This window comes from Lichtheimia ornata, assembly GCF_029851405.1.
Source record: "Lichtheimia ornata isolate CBS 291.66 chromosome Unknown scaffold00001, whole genome shotgun sequence".
Taxonomy (NCBI): Eukaryota; Fungi; Mucoromycota; class Mucoromycetes; order Mucorales; family Lichtheimiaceae; genus Lichtheimia; species Lichtheimia ornata.
The window spans coordinates 651688-669308 of record NW_026695321.1 but is presented as its reverse complement, the minus strand read 5'-3'; the positions used below and the strand labels follow the sequence as shown (position 1 = coordinate 669308).

Genomic DNA, 17621 nt, shown 5'->3' with positions numbered 1-17621 from the left:
ACGCATTTTTTATACAATGAAAGAGATGAGATGTATATGACAACAGCTATATACTAAACGCTAAAGAGCAAAAAGGGGGGATGATAAAAGAAAGAGACTAAAAACTATGTGCAATGAAACCTTGCAAAAAGAATCACAAAAATGGAAAATGACAAGGATGGGTAGAGTGTAATGAGCAAGGGAAATGGGTGATTGGCTATGCTATATGCCTACAACAAGCATGTGGGAATACTTTTTTTTACGCTGTGGTTGTGGATGGCACTGGAGGATGTTGCTGCCGAACCATATCGGCGACAGTAGTTGCAGCAGCAGTAGCGGGCTCGTGTCGGCTGTTTTTGTTGTTGTTATTATTCATGCACGTCAACTCGGCTGATGATCGACGTAAATAGGTTTGCACCAGGGAGCAACCACAATTGCCGTGTGCCAAAAGCTCGTTGCGCAGTTGCAAACATTCTTCACGTAAAGTAGCCAACATGCTGTGCAATTCTTGATTCTTCTTGGTCACTTGCTCAGACTTGTTCTCGAGATCTTGAACCCATTGCTTTTTCTTTTGACGGCACTTTGATGCTAAAGTTACCCCCCATGTGAGTATTTTCGGCATTTACAAAAAGTGTTGAGCGGTGTTTACCTGCCAATCTGTTGCGTTCAAGCAACTTTTTACGTTGTTCATCATCATCTTGATCATCCTCTTCATGCATTGAACGACGCTTTCGGCCTGCGGTAGGGGTAGGGTTGGATCCTGTCATTGATGATGTGGTGGAGCTGCTTTTGGGAGAGGCTTCTCTGGATTGTGGCGAAGGAACCGCCATTGTAGGGTGTACAGACATGGGTGATGTTACTGCAACATTAGCAGCTGTGGTATTATTGTTCATAGCAACAGGGGGGCATAATCCTTGAAACAATGTTGTTGGCTGCTGTGGTGGTGTTGGTGGACAATTCTCAGCTACAACACCAGCTGTTGTCGTTTCTGGTGAAAGAAAGCATGATGTTGGGAAGGATGTATGATGTTGATGATGCTGGGGTGGTGGCGTAAGAGGAGGTGGGTATAGCAACGATGCTCCCGAAAGCCATCCACCACATTCCCAGTCAAAGTTGGTAGCCATAGTCGATGGTGGTTGTTCTGTAAATCGCAAAAGACACGGAGAGTTATTCCCGAGTGTTCTCTCTACCGGAAGTTTTTGCATGAGCTCCTTACCTGTATTCATAGTATGTGTATGGATGAGCGTGGAGAAGTGATGTGGGTGAGTAAAAGTGGTAATGGTGAAGAGAAAAGAGTAGTAGATAACAACCAAGAATGTGTCAGAACAAAGGGCAGGTATATATACTCACATGGCTCGTTTCAGCTACAAAGTGCCACGGGCGATCTCATGATGTAATACAATTGGAAGCGTGTTGTCTGATCGGAGAACCTCGTAGCTCACACCATACGCACAACCACCACACACCCCGCGCCTTTGGCAGATGATATCACTACGCACATACACACTTTGGTCATCTCCTCATCGTCGAGCCTGTCAAACTTGCCGTAGCCGTTATCATCTTGAGCGCTTTATTTTCCGTTTCGATACCAACGATGCCACCCGCTCACTGTATAAAAGCTGATTTTCGCCTTACAAAGCCTTGGAGCACATCACTTCTCTTTTCGATTTCTTCGTTGTTGTTCTTTTTTCTGTGTAAGTTGTCGGCGATAGATGATGTATGGGGGGTGTTTACAAGAAACAGGCTTTACTAAATTTGGTGCCGTGTTCCATTTGTCAGGGTTGGAAAATGGCGCAACAACCGCAATCGCACCATGCTGGTATTCCCAAAGACGACAAGGTGTTTCCACCTGCATGGAAGTTGGATTATCCACAAACTTACACCAATGCTCCTCAACAACATCAACAACATGCCGATTTTCAAGATTATTATGATACCGGAGGCTTTCGTGTGAGGCAACATGGACCACCATCATACATCCAACAACATCAGCATCATCCTCATTATCAGCAAATGCCTGCACAACCACCGGCACCAATGGCACAAGCCAATTCAAACACTACGGCAGCTGCAGCAGCTGTTGCAGCACAATATTACTACCCACAAGCCGCAGCTGCTTATTCTCACGCCTACTTGCCGCAACAACAGCAACAGCAACAACAACAACCTTCAATGTTGGATACAACACAACAGCAGCAAGCACCTCCACCACCACCAACATCTATGGCAGGCCTTGCTGCAGCATCCAGTAGACCTGTGAGAAAGAGAAGACGTCCACCACATTCATATGCTTCATTGATTGCACAAGCTATCCTAACTTCACCCGAACAAAGACTCACACTCAGGGAAATCTATGAGTGGATTCAAACAAGGTACCCAAATCTGTATGAAGCTAATGAAACGGGATGGCAGGTAGGTTAGAAGGATCAAGTGGTGTCGTGTGCACTACATGTTATTCTCATGTGCTAAAACGCCAACAATAGAATACCATTCGGCATAATTTGTCATTGAATCGTTGCTTTATGAAGCTGCCTCGAGTACAACAAGATGGCACACGTAGTAAAGGAAGCAAAGGTGGCTATTGGGCTGTTGACATTGACAAGCTGAGCCATACCAACTTTGGTCGTCAAATCATTGACTCTGGATTTCTTGGTAATCTTGAATACTGGCAACAGCAACAATGGATGGAGGAGCGACGTCAACAGCAAAAGTATTTGGATTTTGATCTTGATAATCTTGTGGAGCAGCAGGTTGCTCCACCTCCTGCTGATACGACGAGTAATGCTGCTTCCACCAACACTGCCAACAATACGACCGCTAATAGGGCTGCTGCTACTACTACTACTAGTGCCATTCCAAACGGAGGAGTCGTAGGCCAACCACCACAACACAATAATCGACGCGATGTATCCATGTCACCTGAATCATCAACCACAAGCAGCATGAGCACACCCATGCTATCCACGAACCCTTCATCACACCACCATCAACATCCTCATCTCAAGTTTGATCTCAATGATAGCCCACTCAACATGAACCCATCCTTAATGCGCGTTAATAATATCATTAATTAGAATGCTTTATCTCCCCCCTTCCCCTCTTTCTGATATCTACAACCATGTATTACACAATCGATTTAATCTTATATAGTTTAGGTAAAGAGTCCCTTACTTCCACCACCACCCCCAGCCGCAAATACCACCAACATCCATTCACACACTCACAACATCAATCACCCACCACAACCCATATACCAACAACAATGATGATGTTTACATTTAAAGTTCCATGTTATGAAGGGTGGATGTTTGTATGATTGCATAGCTATTCTACGTGTATGGATCACTACTGCCAACGATTTCTACTACATTCACACGCATGCTGTTCACGTTGTATGGTACACGAGGGCGTCTGTGAGATGGGGGGAATGACATTTCGTGTAACACGTGTCCGCATGATAGATAAACATTCATCACATATACCTATCCCATATTACACATCTCGTTTTTTGTTGTTCGTCAGCCAATTATAAAAGGAAACAAGATTATCCAAATCGAGGCATGCAACCGATAAAAGTACTTGTGCCACCCTTGCATGCGCTCGGTGTATCTTGCCGATACAACGCGCATGTGTCAAACAACCGAAATGACGTTTGGATCACCAGACATGTACAGCTTACACTTTGACAGGTTTTGCGCAGATGATGATGATGATGATGTTGACGACATGCGATGTCATTGCCTACTACGTGGTATGTGCGTAGTTGGGGGCTCTGGAAAGGTGTGCGTATCATAAAAAAGAAAAAAGAGAAAGATGATGATGAGTGAGATACTACCTAATGACGTATAGGACATACCATGCAAGGCAACTTGTTTAATGTCGATCTTTCAAAGCATCATCATCAACCACCAACCAGCAATGTGCTACATGTGGGCGTGCCCAGGAATCGGGATCATGCTGCTTTGTCATTAGTAAATGCGTCATCGATTTGGGGGGTGGATTTTGTGTGTGTGTGTGTGTGTGCGTGCCTTCACGGTAAAGCATGATTTGATTCTCCTTTTTTCCTTGATGTATTTTCTTGGTCGGCAATGTAAAGGATGACGTTTCTAAATCAAGGCCTCGATTATTCATGCATTGTTTTGTTACCCCTTCGCATCAAAGGTTCTATATTCTTCCTTGGTTTCAGCCGAAAACCATTTTTGTCAATCGACACCAATCCTTTGGTTCGTCGATTCTTTGGGACAGAAAATCCCCTGCCCAATGCTTCTCACTCAGTCAATCAAAAGAGGTTTCAGGGTGTTGCCAAAATCGATCGATAACCTTCGTCGATCGATCGAGAAGCAACCGATTCGATTTAGACTTTTTTTTTCTGGATGTCGATGAAAGTTCTAGCCATTTTAGTAGTCAAGGGCACAGAATAAAGCGCACAGATCAGTCTACTACTTGACACATCAATGATGGCGACGTAATAGGATACACACATACGCATACCATACCACCCAAATGCCAAGCATAATGGGTATTGTCCGCACACGCACTATTGTTGTTTAGCTCGGGACTATAGGGCGATTGGGTTGCCATGGCTACTTGCATTGGGATAGCTTGAGAGACTCACCCAATGAATGAATGGATAATACGGGTTGTCAAGTCCGATGTGACGTAGTAGGAGGGGGAAGATTGGGGAGCTGGGTGTGTGCCAAGTCGTTTGGGTGAGCCCAAAGAATTGATTCCCTCTTTCTAAACTCATCATGGTAAGTCCACCATACCACCCACACACATGCTATGCCATAGAGTCTATTAGAGTGTTTATTCAATACGCTGATGGATGGATGAATGGCTATCGATGATGGATGGATTGGATAATGCGTGATCTAATGCATTTATGGGTACATTTAGGGTAAACAGGCTGTTCCATCCTCCTCTTCCGGAGGCAAGAAGGCTAAGAAGGTGGGTTGCTACACATCTTGTAACGCCAACATGGTACTCATTGGATACCCTGCATTATAGAAATGGTCCGCCAAGAAGGTCAAGGACAAGGCCAACAACATGGTTGTCTTGGATAAGCCTACCTACGAGCGTCTCTTCAAGGAAGTCCCCACCTACAAGCTCATCACCCAATCCGTGTTGGTCGATCGTCTTCGCTTGAACGGCTCTCTTGCCCGCATTGCCATTCGTGAGCTCGAGTCTCAAGGTCTCATCAAGCCTCTCGTTCAACACCATGCTCAGGTCATCTACAGTACGTATCCATGAGAAAGTAGTATGATATAGATACATGAATGCTTACATACATTTTGTTAATAGCCCGTGCTACTGGTGACGAGAAGAAGTAAATGGACGACGAGTCAATGTACACATCACACACATATACAACACACACACACTCATACACACTGCCAATTCTTGCAAATAAAGAGTGTTTTCATTGTTCAATATTATCATGATACCATTGCCACGATCCACTTTTACCACCTGATTTGGCGACAACACGAATACCTTCAATGATCATCTTTTTGGACGATGCCTTGCACATATCATAGACTGTCAGCAATGCTACGCTTGTTGCCGTCAATGCTTCCATTTCAACGCCCGTTTTGCCATTGCATCGTACAACCGATTCACATTCAACGCGATCTCCTTTGGCCAACCTTAATCGTACATCAATGTATCCCAACATGAGTGGATGGCATAAAGGGATCAGCTGACTCGTGGATTTGGCAGCTTGGATACCAGCAATTTGAGCCACGGTCAACACATTGCCTTTGGATGTCTCACACGCATTCTCTTGAAGTAATTGGAATGTTTGAGGAGGGAGTAATATATGACCAATAGCACGTGCTTCACGTTGAGTATCCTTCTTATCCGTCACTGATACCATTCTTGCTTCACCGGTTTCTGGGTCCGTGTGGGTCAATCTTGCTTCGTCACCTTTATCACGCGAGGATGTGGAATACCATCGTTTATTGAACACAGGGATGTTGGCCGCTACAACTATATACAATGGTTGGATTTGGGAATACACAAAGGATTCAAGGGAGGAGGGATATGGGATGTGTGGGTGGGTGGATGGATCGAGAGGGAGGAAACGTGATATCATATATACAAGGCACACACACACCACTCATCCACCAATAAGGATCATTGGCCGGTTTTTTCGAGAGGCAAGCTCAAACATACCTGCGTGTTGTCGTTTCTTTTTACGAACGGCAGCGCCTATCGCTTGGAGAAGGTGGTCGTCTTTTTGATCTTGTTGTCTTAGCATGTCACGTAATGATACTTCGGTGGATCCAAATAAACAGACTTTGATACTTCCATCCGCTGTGATCCGTAATCGATTGCACGTGCCACAAAAGTGTTCTGTCATAGATGTAATGAATCCAACTTTGCCTTGGTAGCCTGGCACTTGGTATGACTAGTTCTAGTGTAAGCTTGTTGTCATGGCAACATCCTTTTCTTTCTTACCTTGGTAGTATCATTTGGATCGTCCGATAATTTATGTAGGCCTCCAAAACGTTTCTCGATACGTTCAATCAATTCACGATAAGGCACCAATTTATCCTTGTTCCACCGATTACCTATCATCACCATCACGTGAGCACATCCATTCAATAAAAACATCTCTTCCTTTCTATAGCATACCATCAAATGGCATGTATTCAATAAATCGGACGTTGACAGGCATGTCTTTGGTATATGCCACAAAATTCATGACTTGATCATCATTGGTCCCTCGCATCACGACGCAGTTGATTTTGACTGATTTGAATCCGAGATCAACCGCTTGTTCAATGGATGCCACCACGTTATCAAAGCCTGATGGAACAAGATCGGATGTACAAAAAAAAAGATAAGCATCAAGATAATGGGATCTAGTGTGTGTGTGTGTGACTCACCTCGTCGACGTGTCATGATTTCAAACATGTGGCGATCCAGGGTATCCAAGCTGATATTAAGCGAATCAAGACCTGCATCACGTAACAAGGGAAGTTTACGTTTAAGGGCGATACCATTGGTTGTGATCCCGATGCTTTGGAGACCTTGTGGTCTTAGATCGCTGATCCCACGTACAATATCAATGAGATCAGGGCGTACGGTAGGTTCACCTCCCGTCAATCGTATCTTGTTCACCCCTTGCTGCACAAACAAACGCGCCAAATGCAAGATTTCATCCGTGGACAATAATTGATCACTTGGTGTTAATGGTACTCCTTCCTCTGGCATGCAATAGGTGCCTATGAAGTGTTAGCAATAATGATAAACAGCCATCCCCATCCAATAAACAAGCGCTTACATCGCAAGTTACAACGCTCAGTGAGTGAAATGCGCAAGTAATTATGTGTACGACCAAAAGTATCTGTCAAATGGGGAGATTTGATAGAAGCAGCAGGAGCAGGAGGAGGTTGTTGTTGTTGTTGTATAGGATTGACCTTGGGTAGCTGTGTGTATGAGTGATGAGTGTTTATATGCATAGATACGTTGATGATCAGCCAGCTGAATTGAAGATAAACTTGGGGGATAGGGTTGCTGTTGTTGATGTTTGTGTCCACATGGGGGTGGGTTCAAGCAACTCGTTGGGTAGAATTTAATGTACCTGGAGCGTTGAGAAGCAACGTGCTCTCCGTAATAGAGGAGCAAACATGATTGTACAAGTACAAAGGGAAGCGTAGGAAAAATGCTCAGTGTGAGAAAGAAAAGGGAACCCGGCTCGGAATTAGCAAATCTGCGTAAAGGTCTGGATTCAACGTCAGCAGTGCGCTCCGTGCATGTGGTTTTTGAAGAGAGGCACTCATCCTTTGTACCACATGCTGCCAATTTTTCATTGCCATTCTCTCTCTCTTATTTCTTTCTTTTTCTTTTTTCTTTTTCATCTGCTTCACCGCGATAATTAACAACATCGAGCTGGCAGCCTTGTAGTACAGCTTTTTTATTCCCTTTCACTCCCATCATCTTCACCATCCTTTATCTTCAATCCATATGAAATGCATATCAGTCGTAACAGGAAACAAAAGGGCGACGAAGAAAGCTTATTGCCCGGCAACGATCCTTTTGTGAACCAACACTATGGAGCTGTCCTCGATTCACCGACAGCATCAGCAGCCCCTCCTTCTCATGTACACCATCGTCGCCATGTATTCACCCATTTGCAAGAGGACGATGCATCGTCACGCGGGAATAGTGAAGTGGAGGAATCAGGCACTCGCAACAATGGCGAAGAGGTTGCAGCAGCAGCATGTCGAAGAAAAGCAGCTCTTGCAGAAAGAAAACGACGACGTATGCATCGACACCATCATGCAGACTCCTCGGCACAGATGCTTTTACCTAACATCATGCGGGGTAAAAAGAGCAAGAAAAAAGGAACATCATCATCCAACAACAACAACAACAATAGCAGCAATAGCAGTAGCAGAACATGCAGCGATCAAGAAGATAATGACGATAGCGACAACAACAACAGCACATCGGAAAAAAGTAATCAGCCTATTCATCCGGATGATGTCTTTATGGAGGGTGATGATCTTTCTCGTATTGCGACAGCCGATCTTGTATTACCTGCTCTCGATCCACGGTAAATTGATTTTATTACATCATCTCCTTGTTCATTCTCATGTTAATTCATGTTACTTAGGGCTGACGAAGTCATTGCTACCGCTGCATCTCAAAGATCCCTTGACCAATGGTTCAAACGACGCTCCAATGTGAACTTTAGTACCGTGCGCACAAAATATAGAGCAAGTAGAAAATCAGCACGGTAAGTGTGTGATATCATCATTGTCCTAGTCCTTGAGACTCATCCTATGCAACATTCTATCATAGTGACGAAAAGACAGAGGTGTACAGCCTATTCAATAGCGCGCGGCATTACTTTCATTGGCATCCATTCGTCTCCAGGATACGCTCAATTCTACTTGCCAACCAAACCATTGTCCTCTTTGTAAGCTATCTTTATCTCATCATCATCGCCTCCCTTCCGCACCCCTTTTGACCTATTTGTGATTACAGGTATACATTGACTTTTTGGTGGATTTGTTATTTTGCCTTGCATACACCGTTGAAATGAAGGAAGAATTTGATGTGAATCTCACACCCCCATGGATGTACAAGTGGCGATCTTATGATTTATGGTATGCTTTGTCAGGCTCGTTTTGAAAAATAACGCGCGCTAATTTTGCTTGTCCAATGCAGGTTCTTTTGTCAGGTGCTCACCTTTTGGAACCTGGGGTCGTTCCTGATACGTAAGTTGGACAAAGAAAAGGGGAACAATGAATGAAACCCATATTGAATGTTTACATCTTTCTCTATGAAGGCATCTTCTTGACGGGCCACCCCATATCCGTACTTATCAGCTTCCGCTCTTTGATTGAAATGGTGACCACAGTACCCTTTTTATCATCGAATTTTATGGAGCATGGTCAGCTGCTTTATGGTAAGATCCAATGAGATCCCATGGAATGAGTACATGTACCTGACAATAGGCCAACGTATAGTGCCCTACTTTTTACGCAGTTGGGTGTTGCTCCTACGGATTAAAAGTGCAATGAAGATCAAAACCAATCTCCAAATGACAGGTTAGTATATTTGTGTGAGATGGCGAGACGCCAAGATGTTTTGCCACTCGGCCTATTTTGTACTTATTAGCCCTATATAGATAAACCGGTTGATTTACTGAAAAGTAAATTGATTCACCTGATTTGCACACTGATGGTATTGCTGTACAATGGTATGGCCGCATTCCAGTTTTGTGAAGCCACCTTTGCCAATGTCAATTATTCAATCCTTGACTCGCTGTAAGTGATTTGACATGAGAAAAAGATGGAGGGTTGCTTATTAACTTTAACCTGCCATAGCTATTTTGTGATGGTCACCCTATCAACCGTTGGCTATGGAGGTGAGATATACACTTTGTCATCTTACATATCAAGCTAACGACTGCCCTATAGACATGACTGTGCAAACCGAAGGGGGTCGTGTGGTGGTGATGTTGATTATTTTGACGTCATTGGCCGTCCTGCCAAGCTTGGTTACAGATGTCCTCGCGACCAATCGTAAAAGGAATGGTGGGTACATTTATTTGTGAGTGACATGTGGTGCATACTTTTGCTAAGCTTATCCGTTCACAGAGGGCGGTGGCCATGTATCCAGTGGATCGATGCCATTCATTTTGATCGTGGGTGCCTTTCGCTTAGAGCAAGTGAACGAAATATTGGATGGGTTCTTGAATCGGGTAAGCAAATTGTATGCGTGTGGCACGTTTCAGTGCATTAACGGGGTTTTGGTGGCACAATAGGAAAATGCAGAACGGCATTTGAACGTGGTCTTTCTTGATATCAATCGTCCTCCGGATGATCTCAAGCTCTTGGAAAGGAATTCCATGTGGGGGCATCGTATACAATTCCTACATGGTTCAGTGCTGGTAAGAAAATGTTGACCCATAGTCATACTTTGGCGCCATTGACTAATGATAATGTGATATTGCAGAATGAAAAGACATTGCAACGAGTAGTAAGTATAGGCCATGTGAGCCGGTTGGTGGCGCATCCTCGCGATTTCAAGTCATTGATGTTTATTTATTCAGCGTGCACGCTATGCAAAGGCTATCTTTACTATATCAGGTAAATGTTTGTTTTGACAGCAATACCACTAAGGCGCTTATTGTTGATCGTGTGCATTGTAGACCAAAATGCAAAGATAGCTGCTGAGGAAGATGAGCGTAATACGGTGCGTCTATGGTCGCTCTACTGCTACACCGTCAGTCATAAGATCCCCATCTACTCATACAACTTGTCTCCAAGCACGGCCATATACCAAAAGGTGGCAAAGGAAATCATCTGTGTCCGTGAGTTTAAGCAGTACTTGTTGGCCATGAATTGCCGCTGTCGTGGCGTTTCAACAATGATCACCAACTTGCTTCATCAACGACAACCCACCAATCGCTATGACGAGCCCTGGCAAGCTCAATATGGTATACATAGGAAATATGTATGGATGCGTGTTCAATTTTCACTGATTCCTTTGCTATAGATGATGGTTCATGCAATGAGATCTATACCCAGCAACCTGCGCCATACATGGTCGATATGGATTTTGGTCATATAGCATGGGTAAGTGTATTTTTCTATCCCTATGATTAGCATTTCTTATTTGGACATGTAGATGGTTTTCAAGGAATGTCAAGTCATTTTATTTGCCATCAAGACATATGCTGCTGATCGAGACGAATACGAGATTCTACTTAACCCCAGCAACGACTATATTATCAAGAAGGAAGATCTATGCGTGTATATATCCGAGAGCCCTAAGGAGATCAAAGATATCGAATATCTGGTATGTAAAGCCAAAAGGTCGTTTAATGAAGGATTGATGATTGACACTTCCCTTCTTCAAAGAACCCTTCGTATGTAACACGAACCATTAACCGGATGAGAACGATGCCACTACATATGCCCATGCCACAACAGCAATGGCTATCGAATTTGCAACAACAACAACCACCCATGCCCAACAGCGCTACTACCACTCCGTCTCATCCTCCATCTTCGACACATGCAAAACCACCTCCAGAGCGATACAAATTATCTCGACTTCCAACACCACGTCATGCTTTGCTAACAGGAAGTCGTGCGCTTATCAGCCGTCTTGGTCAATCACCTGTGCCGCATGCTCATCATCACACCTTGGACGACGATAGCAGCGGATCGTCGCTTATGGATGATGTCTCATTGCCACTCTCCTATGTTTTGGAAGAACGTGTCGATGATGTCGATAAAGTGACCATCACATCAGCAGCCAACATGCGTGGTCATATTCTTGTTTGCGTTCATCGTGAAGTCGTCAACATTTTCAAGTTTATTTATAATCTCAGGTACAACAGCAGCAGTAACAAGATCACCTTTACTCGTTAACTCATCCACAGCATCAATAGATCACCTCACATGCGACCTGAAGCATTGCAAGACATTGTCATTCTTTGTGCTACGCCACCCAAGCCGAAAACATTCGAGCTGATTAGCATGTTTCCCAAGGTGTACTTTATAGTGGTAAATGAGATTCTTTGGAAAAGACGAGACCGATACTGAAATGTCTCTCTATTAGGGCGATTGCAGGCAACCGGATGATCTTCTTAAAGCAGGTGTAAAACGAGCCAAACAAGTGGTGGTGATGAGGTAAAGTGCATGGTGCCGTTGTGGATGAAACATGGTCATTTATTTGGGTAATGTGATATAGTGAGAAGGATTGCCTTGACGAGTGCGAATATAATTCGGATAGTCCTGCAATGTAAGTAACCTTGTTTTACGATGGGATCGGGTTATTGACATGAGCATTGTGTAGTATGACGAGTCACATAATTGATCTTTTGGTTCAAGAGCGTGCGGAAGGTGCCTATACCATTGTGAATTTAGGTAAGGGTGATAAGACAAGACGTGTGACACAGCATGATTAATGGGTGCATTGTATAGTGGAGAAATCCAATATCCGCTTTATGCATTTGCTTCAAGAGAAGGATGTTGCCGAGGAGATTGATGTATTTTACACACCTGCATACGCTGCTGGCGACGTGATTGCAGACAGCTTAATCAACAATGTGCTGCTCAGCCAAACATACTACAAGCCCGATATTGTATCCATCATCAAGACATTGTGTGGCATGCCAGGTCCTCTTCTTGATGGATCAGCCGCCCATTTAATGTCATCGTCTCAGGATTTCAGCACGGTGACTTCAGCCATGATCCATGCACCCCATCTCACCAGCATACCAATGCCTCCCGAATTTATCGACCATACGTTTGCATTCATGTTTGAAACATTATTGTTGGGCTATGGGATCATGCCACTCGGCTTGTTACGTGCTGCTGATGATTCTCTTGGCAACGAGCTTCCATTTGTTTATACCAACCCTGTGCCATCGCTTATTCTTAAAGCCACGGATCAGGTCTATATCCTCTCCTCGCCTCAGCTTGGATATTGTTAAAACAAAATATTTGGTTTCCCCTCTTTTTTTATTTAATAGTATAGTTTAGCCTTCATCTTCATCCCAGCCTTCTGCACCATTGTATTCTAGTTTCTCTACTTGATAAAAGGCTGACATTCCTGCATCAAAGTGTTGGGTCACGTGGCAGTGGAAAAGCCATTGGCCTTCGTTATCAGGCATCATGTCGAGCCATTCAAAGCTGACGGGCATAAGATCGACAACATCCATTCTATGACCATGTTGGAGTAGTGTAGCACCATGCCAGTGAGCTGTATGTGGATCATCATCACCAAGGCCAAGCGAAAGTATATACCATCGAACACGATCACCATAGTACATGTGCAAGGAAGGATTGTTGTTGAATACAAAGCCATTGATATGATACATGCGATTCGATTCAAAGAACCCTGGGTCTCTTGCGAGTGGTACATTGGCAGCTTCAGCTGATTGACGGATATAATGTGACATGTTTTCATCCGTAATGGTCATCACTGTGAAGATCTCACGATCCAACATGAATGGGCGTTCAGGTGAACCGGGTGTGGGTCGTTGTAATGTGTTGGCAGGGTATATAACAACAGGGCCTAGTAACCCATCATGGACATCATGCACTGGATCCGCTCGTGACATGTAACACCATACTCGAGTATCATTGATGGTAACGGGTACATCCCAAATGTATGTGTATTTCTCTCCAGGTTCGACAACATGAGAAGGTGAAGTCGTTGCCAGGTCGCTTACATAAGGATGGATGCTGTATCGCCGTTTAGCTCGATTGAGGAATGTAATGCGTAGTCGGTCACCCGCTTCCCCTCGAATCACTGGTCCAATAAATCCCATGGCAGGGTCACGTGCAGCTCGCCTTCGAAACTCGTTGTCATGGTATTGACGATACATGGCTTTATGGTATACTTTGCCGATTCGGGTCTCATTGCGTACAGTGTAGAATCGAGCCGGGCTGGACTCTAATGGCAGATCATGGAGCAGATCGTGGTTCTTTGGTGCATAATCCCATTCGATCTCCTCGGCTGCAATATAGTATTCTCGTTCGATAGCTTCAACCACGGCAACGATATGAACAATGAGTAATAAAAGAGGGGTTGTAATCCATAATCGATGAGAAAAAGAGAAGAGAAGCATGGTGTGATTGTAATGGTGAAAGCTGAGCACACAGGATAAATTTAGGACGAGAGCGCTTTTTTACAATGACAGCAACCCAAAAAAAGGAGATGAATTGTGGCATGATTTGTCTATCACTAATGCGCATGATGCTACATAAACATAGCTCATTTATGGATCATTCATAATAATACATTGGTCAAATAGGATTGTATTGCATGCAAAAAGATAAATATGATGATTTTCCCCTCTAATGTTTATTGTTGGTTTATGCAGGTGATTTGATGCCGAGAATCTCATTAAGCCTTGCAGGATCTTGTTGAGTAGCCATCCGCTTCGCTCGTAAAAACTTGGCTCGAGCACTACAATTGTACCTTGTTAGAGTCTTCGATAGCCTTACACAAATGAATGTACTTACGCATTACGCAAAACGGTTTGTGTTGGTGCTGGTTCCTCAGCCTTATCTTTGCTCTTCTTTTTGTCCTTCTTCTTCTCAGACTTGTCCTTCTTCTCGGCCTTGTCCTTCTTATCCTTCTTCTTGTCCTTCTTCTTTTCAGACTTGTCCTTCTTCTCCTTCTTCTTTTTCTTCTTTTCAGATTTGTCATTGTCGTCGTCGGAAGATGATGATCGTTTGCGCTTCTTGGTCGACTTTTCATCACCATCATCATCACCCTGCTGCTGTTGTTCATCTGATTCGGGCTCTGGCGAAGCTGATGCTGACTCGGTTCGTGCATTGAGGTCGGCTAACAGTCGAGAAAAGCTGTCGGTATTGTCAAGCCAATTGTCGGATGTCTTTTTGTTGGCACCCAAACCAAGGTTATCCTCCTTAAGCCGGATCTTGACATGTTCCTGATTGCCGTCTTCGTTGACACCGAGACCTTTGCCGGGTGCCCAACCCATCTTCATGAGCATGCGAAAACCAAACTTGGACTGATCTACAACCCAAATTCATAATGAGAAGGCTAATAAAAGAGATTGTGGGAATCGTTGTATCGTATATACCATTGCTCCATGTGAGATTGTTGGGATCAGCACTGATACGTTGCTTTTGTTTGATACCGGCGAGACCCATGGGTGTACGGAGGGGATGGAGGGGAAAGGAAAAGAGAGAGACAAGCGGTTGGAAATTTTTCTCTGCATGATCTGCTTGCCGGGTTTCATACACAGCTCGTCTTGCCACCACCACGCTATGACTACCAGCCACAGGCTATAAAGGTCTAGTTGCCAAGCAACTCAAATGAGAGAACACATGTCTATATAAATCACCCAACGCATGCTTTCAAAGGAAGAGAGGATACTCATGATGAATGATATTACAATAATGAATATTACACTACATGTAAAGAGAATACAAAGGAGAAAGAAAGAATTCTATTGTTTGCTGCTATAGTGATCAACAACATTTTGATGCTTGATCTTAATGAATTCCTTGAGGCCAACCAAAGAAGACTCGTAGTGTGTAGGTCCATTGACAGCTTGGATGAATCCAATATCGCCATCACGCATCCTTTGGTTATACTTGTAAAGCGTATCGAGATCTAGGTTCTCACTCTTCACTTGATCGAGCTTGTCTTTCATTGCAAGGATGTCGCTATCACTGGAGAAATTTGCTTTGCTCACACGTGGACATGATTTATCCCATGCAACATCCTCTTGAAGCATAGCAACCGTATCATCGATGCGTTGGCCAACCACATCCAAATTCACCAACTTGTCATTGAGCTCTTGTATCAATTGATCAAATCGATGAGCGTATTCAGGTACTTGGGTGAATTTCATAAGAGGGCGTTTGGTCACCTCGTTTGTGAACTTGTGCCAGTCACCTGTTTCGATCTGTGACATCTTGACAAAAGGCGTGGATCCCATACAGTGGTCAATGTCATACAGCAAAAACATGAACTTGGAGCTGTCGGGAGCCGTTTGATAAATGTAATAGTTGTTGAATGCTGCCAAGTAACTATCACCAAATCCCATCAAGAACTCAAGAGCCATCCTAATAAGAGATGATGCATACAGCATGAGAAGAAATTGCCTATGATGCTAATACTTTGATCATGATGTCTTACCCTCTCATGACACTTTCCATGTCGAAATGAGCCTCCCATGCTTCCTTGTTGGTGGTGGATGATGCCTTGTCAAGGAATTTGGTCAATTGGATAAGAGCCGAAAAGTTGGGTTTCTCTTTTGAAGATGGATCCTCTGCGATCTTGTATTGGGACAAGTAAGGTTGCTCTTGATCACCGTAGTAACTGAGGTCTGAGAGATTACCACTGAAAAGACCCAAAGGACCACCTGCCTTGCTTTTGCTTTGATACAATGTGCCTTGTTGGTAGCCCTTATTACCATCATTGAATTCGTTGCGTAACCAAGGATTCTTAAATTTCTCGATAAATCCAAATAGGCCAAGTGGTTGATTGTTAAGGTACACTCTAAATTGGATAATGGGGTGAGCATCAATGATCGAATTGCTTATGAGATAGCTGTACTACCTGACATAGCTAGTATCCGTAGTTGGTACACCCGCAGCATGCAGCATCTTGTATCCTAAATCCTCGCGAATATAGGATGGATCGGTGCCTAATGATCGCAACTTGAGACGTCGATAACCATAAAGGTAAGTCTTTTTTGGAAGCTTAAGGTTGTATGCAAGTTTGGGAGCTTGGCGGGATGAATGGCCAGAGATTTCAAATTCGACACCGGAAAACGTTTGGACATCATGAAGGCTATTTCGAATCAATGAAACGATGTTCGCTCTGCAGGTGCACATTTTTTACTTTACCTGATATGGGTCATGTTGATGCTCACTTTGATGTCTTCTTCATCATTTTTATGCATGTTTTGAATGGCCTGCTCATCACCAGTGATGTGGATGGTGGGGATCTCGCCATCGATGTGTAGCTTGCTATCAACGCGATTGATGGCTGGTAATGGATCCAAGGCTTGGGGTAGTTGGGCTATCTTCCATGTATTCCAGGTTCGATTATAGTGCTCGTTGGGTGTAGCATCACCATCAAATGGCTTCCGAACAAATGGCTCACTCTCAAGAATGCTTCCAGTGGAATCAACTTTTGCGTAATGATAGCCTTTTCCAGGATGTGGAGCTGAAGCCGAGAAAAGGAGAGAGGATGATGATGGATCTTGGTGCATTGGATATGGCTTGTCATCTACTACAACAGCCATACCAGCAGCAGCATCACCTGCTACCAAGGAAATGACATTGTAGCTGGCTTGCTGTGCTAATGCAGAGACAAAAAGTTGGGCAAATGCAACGGCTATGTGGAAGATGCAAATTCGATGTGAGAGGCGTATAAACATTGCAGCAAGCATTAGCGCCCTACTTACTGTAAATAAGCATTCACGTAGTGACGAGAAGAAGTTTTACAACACATAGCTTCTTGTTTTCTGCCAATGTTTTATACACGTCCACAACAAGCAGAACGCCATCGTAATAATATGGCAATCTGCATGCGACATCCTCATTTTCCATCGGCGATAACTATAGGTGGTAGTACCTTTAACCCCTGATTCCTGAGACTTGCATGGCATACATAATAATTCT

At 43.9% G+C, this 17621-nt stretch overlaps 8 protein-coding genes across 8 annotated transcripts; 3 read left to right on the top strand and 5 right to left on the bottom strand.

The window, feature by feature from the left end:
* Nucleotides 1-238: 238 nt before the first annotated feature.
* On the bottom strand, nucleotides 239-1205 carry O0I10_000247 (uncharacterized protein; the record flags this gene model as incomplete). Its single annotated transcript, XM_058480361.1, has 3 exons — nucleotides 239-567; nucleotides 629-1120; nucleotides 1196-1205. The coding sequence occupies 3 exons, from the start codon at nucleotides 1203-1205 to the stop codon at nucleotides 239-241; spliced, it is 831 nt and encodes a 276-aa protein (XP_058348884.1).
* Nucleotides 1206-1767: 562 nt separating this feature from the next.
* Nucleotides 1768-3053, top strand: O0I10_000246 (uncharacterized protein; the record flags this gene model as incomplete). The annotated part of the gene is made up of 2 exons (XM_058480360.1): nucleotides 1768-2391; nucleotides 2463-3053. 2 exons carry the CDS (start codon nucleotides 1768-1770, stop codon nucleotides 3051-3053), a joined length of 1215 nt encoding a protein of 404 aa, XP_058348883.1.
* Nucleotides 3054-4727: 1674 nt separating this feature from the next.
* O0I10_000245 (uncharacterized protein) lies at nucleotides 4728-5309 on the top strand (the record flags this gene model as incomplete). Its single annotated transcript, XM_058480359.1, has 4 exons — nucleotides 4728-4730; nucleotides 4876-4926; nucleotides 4987-5215; nucleotides 5281-5309. 4 exons carry the CDS (start codon nucleotides 4728-4730, stop codon nucleotides 5307-5309), a joined length of 312 nt encoding a protein of 103 aa, XP_058348882.1.
* Nucleotides 5310-5398: 89 nt separating this feature from the next.
* Nucleotides 5399-7615, bottom strand: O0I10_000244 (molybdenum cofactor biosynthesis protein A; the record flags this gene model as incomplete). Its single annotated transcript, XM_058480358.1, has 7 exons — nucleotides 5399-5967; nucleotides 6154-6388; nucleotides 6439-6551; nucleotides 6616-6789; nucleotides 6870-7208; nucleotides 7268-7412; nucleotides 7568-7615. The coding sequence occupies 7 exons, from the start codon at nucleotides 7613-7615 to the stop codon at nucleotides 5399-5401; spliced, it is 1623 nt and encodes a 540-aa protein (XP_058348881.1).
* A 340-nt stretch (nucleotides 7616-7955) lies between these two features.
* On the top strand, nucleotides 7956-12943 carry O0I10_000243 (uncharacterized protein; the record flags this gene model as incomplete). The annotated part of the gene is made up of 23 exons (XM_058480357.1): nucleotides 7956-8542; nucleotides 8603-8725; nucleotides 8791-8908; nucleotides 8977-9098; nucleotides 9160-9209; nucleotides 9281-9400; nucleotides 9462-9542; nucleotides 9623-9761; nucleotides 9822-9862; nucleotides 9915-10031; nucleotides 10095-10198; nucleotides 10262-10387; nucleotides 10453-10476; nucleotides 10550-10586; nucleotides 10649-10936; nucleotides 10996-11075; nucleotides 11128-11298; nucleotides 11361-11836; nucleotides 11897-12011; nucleotides 12067-12137; nucleotides 12199-12249; nucleotides 12304-12374; nucleotides 12432-12943. The coding sequence occupies 23 exons, from the start codon at nucleotides 7956-7958 to the stop codon at nucleotides 12941-12943; spliced, it is 3624 nt and encodes a 1207-aa protein (XP_058348880.1).
* Nucleotides 12944-12988: 45 nt separating this feature from the next.
* Nucleotides 12989-14083, bottom strand: O0I10_000242 (uncharacterized protein; the record flags this gene model as incomplete). Its single annotated transcript, XM_058480356.1, has 1 exon — nucleotides 12989-14083. One exon carries the CDS (start codon nucleotides 14081-14083, stop codon nucleotides 12989-12991), a length of 1095 nt encoding a protein of 364 aa, XP_058348879.1.
* A 247-nt stretch (nucleotides 14084-14330) lies between these two features.
* Nucleotides 14331-15134, bottom strand: O0I10_000241 (uncharacterized protein; the record flags this gene model as incomplete). The annotated part of the gene is made up of 3 exons (XM_058480355.1): nucleotides 14331-14424; nucleotides 14481-14997; nucleotides 15065-15134. 3 exons carry the CDS (start codon nucleotides 15132-15134, stop codon nucleotides 14331-14333), a joined length of 681 nt encoding a protein of 226 aa, XP_058348878.1.
* Nucleotides 15135-15433: 299 nt separating this feature from the next.
* O0I10_000240 (uncharacterized protein) lies at nucleotides 15434-17242 on the bottom strand (the record flags this gene model as incomplete). The annotated part of the gene is made up of 4 exons (XM_058480354.1): nucleotides 15434-16055; nucleotides 16129-16491; nucleotides 16552-16785; nucleotides 16842-17242. The coding sequence occupies 4 exons, from the start codon at nucleotides 17240-17242 to the stop codon at nucleotides 15434-15436; spliced, it is 1620 nt and encodes a 539-aa protein (XP_058348877.1).
* Between the last annotated feature and the right edge of the window lie 379 nt (nucleotides 17243-17621).